The sequence below is a fragment of the Saccopteryx leptura genome, chromosome 3 (genome assembly GCF_036850995.1).
Source record: "Saccopteryx leptura isolate mSacLep1 chromosome 3, mSacLep1_pri_phased_curated, whole genome shotgun sequence".
In the NCBI taxonomy this organism is placed as follows: domain Eukaryota; kingdom Metazoa; phylum Chordata; class Mammalia; order Chiroptera; family Emballonuridae; genus Saccopteryx; species Saccopteryx leptura.
Window position 1 is genome coordinate 67,562,085 of NC_089505.1, and position 8,390 is coordinate 67,570,474.

General features: G+C 54.0%; 1 protein-coding gene across 1 annotated transcript; it reads right to left on the bottom strand.

Annotated features, from left to right (window-relative positions):
- Positions 1 to 3,830: 3,830 nt before the first annotated feature.
- RRAS (RAS related) lies at positions 3,831 to 7,999 on the bottom strand. The gene is made up of 6 exons (XM_066371918.1): positions 7,827 to 7,999; positions 5,802 to 5,889; positions 5,595 to 5,697; positions 5,406 to 5,514; positions 4,244 to 4,362; positions 3,831 to 4,170 (listed from the first exon to the last, which is right to left on the bottom strand). Exons 1-6 carry the CDS (start codon positions 7,977 to 7,979, stop codon positions 4,086 to 4,088), a joined length of 657 nt encoding a protein of 218 aa, XP_066228015.1. The 5' UTR covers positions 7,980 to 7,999; the 3' UTR covers positions 3,831 to 4,085.
- Positions 8,000 to 8,390: the final 391 nt, after the last annotated feature.

Genomic DNA, 8,390 nt, shown 5'->3' on the forward strand with positions numbered 1-8,390 from the left:
GCCAGTGACCTTGGACTCAAGCCAGTGACCCCAGCAACCATATGAGGTCATGTCTATAATCCCATGCTCAAACCAGTGGCCCCATGCTCAAGCTGGTGAGCCTGCACTCAAGCTGGAGACCTCTGGATTTTGAACGTGGGTCCTCCGCATCCCAGTCTCATGCTTTATCCACTGTGCCACTGCGTGGTCAGGCAAGAAACATTGATTTATTGTTCTACCTATTTATGCACTCATTGGTTGAAAAATTTTTTTGACAGATAGGGACAGACAGGAAGAGAGAGATGAGAAGCATCAAATTCTTTGTTGCAGCACCTCAGTTGTTCATTGATTGCTTTCTCATATGTGCCTTGACTGGGGGGCTACGGCAGACCAAGTGACCCCTTGCTCAAACCAAATGAGCCTGTGCTCAAGCTGGCGACCTTTGGATTTCAAACCTGGGTCCTCTGCGTTTCAGTCCGATGCTCTATCCACTGCCACCACTTGGTCAGGCTGTTAGTGTGTTTGACCCGTTGGGAATGTAGCTTCAGAGGGAATGTCACATTTAAGGTTCTGGATTAGATGTCAAATTGGAACCAAAGTTCCTTGGGTCAGCGTTGTCGCAAGTCAGATCTCTGGGATAGAAAGCAGATGGAGGGGCCCAGGCCAGTTGGCTCAGCGGTGGAGCATCGGCCTGGCGTGCGGGGGACCCGGGTTCGATTCCCGGCCAGGGCACATATGAGAAGCGCCTATTTGCTTCTCCACCCCCCCACCCTCCTTCCTCTCTGTCTCTCTCTTCCCCTCCCACAGCCAAGGCTCCAGTGGAGCAAGGACGGCCTGGGCACTGGGGATGGCTCTTCGGCCTCTGCCCCAGGCGCTAGAGTGGCTCTGGTCGCGGCAGAGCGACGCCCCAGAGGGGCAGAGCATCGCCCCCTGGTGGGCAGAGCGTCGCCCCTGGTGGGCGTGCCGGGTGGATCCCGGTGGGGCGCATGCGGGAGTCTGTCTGACTGTCTCTCCCCGTTTCCAGCTTCAGAAAAATACAAAAAAAAAAAAAAAAAAAGAAAGAAAGAAAGCAGATGGAGTGGTTAGAAGGTGGACCTTGGCTTAGAATAACCTTGTGGTTGGCCTTTGTAATTCAACTGCCCCAACTGAATCCCAGCTCTAGTTCTAATTGGACAAGTTAGAGAATAGTTTTCCGTCCTTGGCTTTGTCATCTGTAAAGCTGACTTTTGTCAAGCTGAAGGAAACTAAAGCGCTAGACTGCCAGCCCTCAGGAGACTCCTGCTACCCAGCACGGGAGACTCGGGTTTGCTGGAGGTTGAAGAGATGGCAAGAGCAGTCGGGAGACAGGATGACAAAGAGAGGGACATCAGAACTTGGAGAGACTTAAAATCATTGACAAGTCCCAACAAAGCCCAGGGGAAGCCAGGATCCAGAGGCTCACGGGCACACACTCGTGCCTAGGGAGATGCCAACTAGGTCATCCCAGGCTCCTTGCTGTTTGATGAGCTTTGAAATGGTGGTGGCTGCGAACCTCCCCAAAATGGCCTGCCAGTTGTCATGTGCATTTTTCTGGGGGGCAAATGTTCGCTTTTATCGCTTCTTAAAGTGCATTTTGGTCCCTCAAGAAGCACAGTGTCCCAGCCAAGAATTTGGCCCTGTTAGGCAATGCAGAAAGAAAGAACTCAGAATTTGTACTAGGGGAGTGCTTCACTCCTGGCTGGGACTTACGTGGAGGTGTCAGATCTTGTTGGAAACTGCTAGCGATATCCACCAGTCCCACCAGAGATGGGCCTCTGCTGAGCAGAGGTCCTGGGGGAGGGGGAGTGAACTTGTGGTACAATACATCTGAGCCACGCTTATTCCCAGGGCACAAGGTTGAACTCAGGCCAAGGATTCTGTGATAACGAAACCCGGAAAGGGATATTTAGCTAATCATTGTTCTAATCTGGAATACAGAGGGACATTCATAGTTCTGGGGCAGGAGAACACTGGGGCCTTGGTCACTGAGACTTAGCACTTAGTATGTCCCAGGCGCTGTGCTCATCTCCACGTGCACACAGGGTGCTCCTAAAGGCCTTTTGCCCTGGGAAGGAGCTTGGTGGTCACCCACATTTTACAGATGAGAGGACAAAGGCACTTGACTGAGATAACAGAGCTGGATTTAAACCCAGGCAGCCTGCTGCCAGGGCACATACAGGACCATAATCTACCCAAGGACCAGGAATTAGGTTCTGAGTGGGTGTGAGGGGAGCATTTCCGGGCTTTTTGTGGACACTTAGATGTGGGGGTTGGGGCAGCAGATCATTGACCAGTGATAGTTCATCAGGTGGAGGTCAAAGTTCTAGGGCCTGGGGACATCTAGGTTGTGGTTTCTGGCCTGCTGTGTTGAGTAGGTGTTGGGGGTCAAAGCTGTCCATTGAGGGGACTTGGGAAATGGGTGAGTCGTGATCTCAAGTTCTGGTGCCACCCTTCCAGGTCAGCAAATAGAGCACAGGGTTAGGACTTCTGGGTTGCATATGGGAGAATCAAAGTTTTCCAAACTGAAGAGTGTTGGCAACTTACTTTGCAGTGGCCTGAAGATAACCCAAGCTTCAGCCCCTCCCAGGAGAGAGGCTCAGATGGGGTGTGTCCACACCAGCCCAGAGTTGGATTCAGGGTTTAGATTCCAATGTCAACCCAATTGGAAACTTTCTGGAACTGAGAACTTGCCAGTTGGCTGCCCGGACACCATTCTGTCCACCTGTCCCATTCTTCTCTAGCCAAAGGCCTTTCAAAATATACATTGGAGGTAGGAGGGAGCAAGGGTTTGTAGAAGTCACTGCCTGCCTCCAAGATCTGGAACCTTTTAGAATACACTGCCTGATAGGCCTTTTGGCTGTGGTGCGAGTGTTGCATGTTTGCCCTGTTCAGTAGGGTAGCCACTAGCCACATGTAGATCCTGAGCTCTTCAAATGTGGCCAGATTGAGGAATCAAGTCTATAATTTTATTTAAATAGTCACATGTAGCTTCTGGCTACTATATTGAACAGGGCAGTTCTTGAACATTACAGAAAAACAAATTATTTTTCAAATATTAAACCTCATCTGACCTGTGGGGGCACAGCAGATAAAGCATCGACCTGGAACACTGAGGTTGTCTGTTTGAAACCCTGGGCTTGCCGGGTCAAGGCGTATACAGGAAGCAAATACGAGTTGATGCTTCCAGCTTCTCTCCTCTAAAAATCAATAAATAGGCCCTGGCTGGTTGGCTCAGCAGTAGAGAGTCTGCCCAGCATGTGGAAGTTCCGGGTTTGATTCCCAGTCAGGGCACACAGAAGTGCCCATCTGCTTCTCCACCCTTCCCCCTCTCCTTTCTTTCTATCTCTCTCTTCCCCTCTCACAGCCAAGGCTCCACTGGAGCAAGGTTGGCCTGGGCACTGAGGATGGCTCCGTGGCTCTGCCTCAGGTGCTAGAATGGCTCTGGTTGCAACGGAGCAATGGACCAGATGGGCAGAGCATCGCCCCCTGCTGGGCATGCCAGGTGAATCCCAGTCGGGCGCATGCGGTAGTCAGTCTGACTGACTCCCCGCTTTTAACTTCGGAAAAATACCAAAAAAAAAAAAAAAAATCTAAGAATAACACCATTAAACCTCATCCTGACAAATGCCCACTGAGATGGAAAAGGGTGGGATGCAACTCTTGAAGGGTCAGTGGGGGTCCAGACGCCTGGTTTACCCTGTTCTCTGTGGTGCCTGTCCCTCACTAAACAAAGGCTTCTACATCTGATGGTTCTAGGTGGGCATGTCTTTAGTGTGATCCCCAAGTTCACCTACCTCCCCTAGCCCTTTTCCCTTTTACAAAAGCACTTCTGACATTGGCAGTGACCTTTATTTCTCTGGGGCAGGGTTATATACAGCAGTGCCCCGGATGCCCGGGAGCCCCTGACCCCCACCAGGGGCTTTGGAGGGGAAGGGTGGTGTTGGCAGAAGGCACATGTGGCAGTGGTCTGGAGTCCAGGAACTGTGGGTGGGGGTGTAGTGTATCCTGGGAGACCCAGGCGGGGAGACAGGCTTGGCAAGGGCAGCTGGTCCCTAGAGCTTGTGCTGGTGGTTCCTCTTGTGCCTGGGCTACAGGAGGACGCAGGGGCAGCCCCCACCCTTCTTCCTGGGGGCGCTGGGTGGGCTGGGTGGGAGCTCTTGCTCCTGGTACTTCCTGTGGGAAAAAGCTGGTGAGTTTGAGCCCCAGTGGTTGGGGACAAGGATGACAGGGAGGGGGCTCCTCTCACCGGACTGCCCGCACCAGCTGTTGGAAGGCCTCGTCCACATTGAGCCGCAGTTTAGCCGAGGCCTCAAAGTAGGCCACATGGTGGGAGGCACTGAAGGTGGAGGCTTCAGATCGGGGCACCTGGGGGGGACATAGGGTAGAGTCAGGTCCCTGCCCTCAGGGTGGGTCTCAGTTGGGAGGGCAGAAAGGCACACTTGTATTGGAATGGGGGTTACACATGGTGGGGGCCAGAGGCAGATTAAGGTCAGTTGAAGCCCCAGGCGCAGAAGAAAATACTGGGCCCCTTAAAAAAAAAAGAGGGAGAATAAAAAATATGTTAACCATATTTTTAAATAAATAAAAAGTATTATGCACTATTAATGTTAAAAATGCACTATGAAACCAAACTTGGTGTCATTAGAAAAAAGTGTCAAATTGGGGTTTTGTGGGGCCCTTCAGAAGTCGGGGCCCAAGGCGTGTGCCCATCGTTAAATCTGCTTCTGGTGGGGGCTCAAGAGGAGAGGGAAAGTTCTAGAGATTATAGAGGGGGCTCGGTGCTATCTAAGGAGTGAGGGAGGGCACTGCACTGACATTTGCCCTTCTGAGTGTTAAATAACAGCTCATCAGGCAAAGAAGTCGGGGTGTTCCTGGCAGAAGCCTGAGCTAAGCACCCAAGGTGGGAAATCCCCAAAGGCTTAGTCTAGAAGGTGCATTCTGTGTGGAAATCCCATCGTCTGGGTTTGTGTAGAGAGAAGTGTGGACAGAGAAAGGAAGGGACGAGACCATGGTTGGCCATCCAGTGCCAGGTGAAAGAGCTGGGTTTTTTCTTGGGGTAATGGGGAGCCTTAGAAGGCTGGGTTAGCAGGACCAAGTTGGGCAGTGGCCTGGAAGGGACAAAAGGCTGGGGCAAGGGTCCCTGTGGGAACAAGAGGCAGGAATGGAGCAGTCAGGGCTGGCTGCCTGGGGACAGGGAGGAGCACTATTTCCCATCCTGCCACCTCTCCTGGGAACTCCTGTGTGCCTTGCTGGGGGACTCAGAAGGCTCTACTTGGGGGCAACAAACACATCTAGTGAGGGAGCAGGGTCCCACAAGCCAGAGGAGGATGCTGATGTGAAGAGAGGCAAGAGGTGCCTCCCAGGCTGAGATGGAGTTTCTTTGGGGGGGGCGGGGGGGGGGCTCAGACCTGGCGCTGTGCCTCCAGATCTGCCTTGTTCCCAACCAATACGATGGGGAAGTCGTCGCGGTCCTTCACTCGGAGGATCTGTGTGAAGAGCTTGCCCACCTCGTTGAAACTGCAGATGAAACCAGAGGGATGAGGTGCAGCTGCTGAGCCCCGGGCACCACTGTTCCGCCACCTCCCTGCTCCTCTCACCTCTGCCGGTCGTTAATGGCAAACACCAGCAGGAAACCGTGCCCGGCACGCATGTACTGCTCCCGCATGGCACCAAACTCCTCCTGGCCCGCTGTGTCCAGGACTGCAGAGAGGGGGAGAGGGCCATGTAGACAAGGCTCCCCCCAGCAATCCCCATGCACCCTCGGCCCCTCCTCCATTCCCCCATCCACTTTCTGCCGCCCTCACTGTCCAGCCGGGCGGGGATGCCATCCACGGTACAGATCTTTGTGTAGGAGTCTTCGATGGTGGGGTCGTAGTCAGACACGAAGTAGGACTGGTAGGGTGGGGAGAGGACACTGTTACTCTACTGCCCCAGCAGAAATCACATAGTCCTGCCCCTGGGACTCACCTTTTAATGTCCCTCCTCTCTGGACCTCTGTTCCCCTCTCTCTGGTTCTATCTCCCTCTTTCTGGCTCTCCATCCTCCTCCCCCACGATGCCCCCAGTGCCATCTCTGAGGCTCTTCCGAACTGCGCCCTCTTTCTGATATAAAGTACATCTCCCACATCGTGATTACCTCCTGGCTGTGTGGTATTGAACAAATCACTTCCCCTCTCAGAACCTCAGTTTCCTCATTTAGAATGAGGGTAAAAATAGCACTGCATTAATCCAGTGTTTGTGAAATTCAGCGAAAATCCATTTAATTCCTAAGCATTTAAAACATTGCCTGGACATAGTAAGTGCTCAATAATTGGGAACCCTGTTGTTCAGACTATCCGTCTGTCTCTGTATCTCTCCCTTCTCCTCTTTTTCTTTCTTCCTTTTTTCCCCCCTCCTCCTTGGGCGGCTTTTAGTGTCTCCTCCCAGGGGAAGGTCCGGGTTCCAATCCAACTGCGGAGAAACTGCCCCGCCCGGAGGCTGGGCCCCTCCCTTCCTGCCTGGGTCCTGCCGGTCTTCAGCCAGGCCTTTGACCAGCTTTGGGCCTGCCACTGGGGCAAGGATCTCAAGGCTGGGGGACTTTTCTCTACATAGGCAATGGCTCCCATGCAGGCACTGCTAGGGTCTCTTGAGGGGTCTGGGGCCTAGGGGCTTCTGCAGTATCATCTCAGGAGCAGACATCAGTCTAGGGTTTCTCTGAGGCTGGAAGGTTTCCCTTGGGAATGGGGTAGAGGTTTCCTCTCTGCAGGGGTAGATTGTTAGCAGAGAAGGGGTGATCTGGCAGCTGGAGGTCTTAGGGCTGCTTCCTGTCTGCTAGGGGAGGGGCTTGTTGAGGGCCCCGTGGTGTCATGGAGGGAGAAGGATGTAGGGACCAGGTCCTAGGGTGATTAGGTGGGTGTCTTCAGTGCACCTCAGGAGAAGCTTGGGGGAAAGCCCCAGGGTAATTTAGACACATTTGGGAGGTTTGTCATAGAATACAGGTGCAGTGCGTGTCTAGAGTCTTAGAGACTGTCATGCATTTACGGGGTGAGAGACACTCCTCAGGAGTAGATATTCCTGGGGGTGCCAGAATCTGGGGGCTAGCCAGGGTTACTGAGAGGGGCTCAGGGACTTGGAGTGGAAAACTCAAGATGGACGAGTAGTTGGTTTTCCTTAGGGGAGGGTGGAGGTCTGGCTCTAGTAGGATGGGGGAGCTCCAGGATTTGGAGTCTTAGAGCTCTCTGGAATGACCAAGGGGCAGGATCTTTTTTAACTTTCTTGGGTCTGAGGGTGACTCTCTTAGAACCGGTTGGTCCCAGATGGACCTCAGGGGCAAAGTCTGGGCATAATTTCTAGATTCTGGGGGAGGTCCCTGAAGGGACTGAGCATCAGTCTGGGGGCATCTCAAGGGTTTTGGGCACAGGGGTTCTCCCATTTAGGCTCTGGGTAGCTCAGAGGGGGAAGCTGGGGTCTGAGATTTGGGGGAGATGGAGCTCAGGGGGAGGGGAAGTGATATCAACTGGGATGGGGGCAAAGGAGAGGGCTTAAGGTCTGAAGGAGAAGACTCATGGATTGAAAGTGCTCCCAGGAAGTGCTCAGGGTCTTATGTCCTGGGGGAACGGACGGTGAGTCTCGGGATATGAGTATAGGAGGAAGGTCCCTCAAGTAAGGGGTTGAAGGTCCTTACTTGTGACCCTGGGGGCTCAGGGTCACATTCTGAGGGGAATTTTTAAGATTAGAGGGCCTTATAAGAGGGTCTCAGTGATGGATAGAGGGGAAATCGGGGTCTCAGGGATCTCCCCAAGGACTACGTTCTGGATCCCGGGGGCACCCCCCTGGTGAGGGCCCCACTACCTGGATGAACTGGATGGTCAGCGCACTCTTGCCCACGCCGCCGCCGCCCACGACCACCAGCTTGTGTGTCTCGCTGGGTGGGGGGTCCCCGGGTCCCGGCCCCCCGCCCCGGGGCCGCCCCCGCCCCGTCCCAGACGCCGCCCCGCTGCTCATGTCGCGTCCGCCGCCGCCGCCGCCGCTACCGCCTGGGGGAGAGCCGGGCGGGGCCTAGGGGCGGGCCACGCTAATAAGTTCACTGCATAATCATGAGCTTCAGCAAGAAGGGCACAAGTCTCGGTACACTTAAGGAGGAGGGTCAGGGATAAGGAGGAGCTATGCTAATAAGGCCTCGGGAACGACGTTCGCTGTGAGGGGGAATTCCGAGAGGGGGCGGAGATATGCTAATGACCTCTGCTCGTCTCGAGCGGCGCCACGCGCTCTCGCCTGGCGGGCCGTCAGGGGCGGGGCTATGCTAATGAGAACTCATTCTTTCGGCAGATGGGTTGGAAAGATCATTTGGGAGGGGTTATGCAAATAAGCACTCAGTTAAGCAGCTTCTCAGGGTACCCACTCAGAGGCTCTGTA

Bases quoted from the DNA above. Each gene is read 5' to 3' on its own strand.
- RRAS (XM_066371918.1), bottom strand. From the start codon at position 7,979: ATGAGCAGCGGGGCGGCGTCTGGGACGGGGCGGGGGCGGCCCCGGGGC. The intron at 5,698-5,801 runs GTGAGGGCGGCA...CCCTCTCTGCAG, and splicing joins CATCCCCGCCCGGCTGGACA to TCCTGGACACAGCGGGCCAG. The intron at 5,515-5,594 runs GTGAGAGGAGCA...TTTCATCTGCAG, and splicing joins GCCATTAACGACCGGCAGAG to TTTCAACGAGGTGGGCAAGC.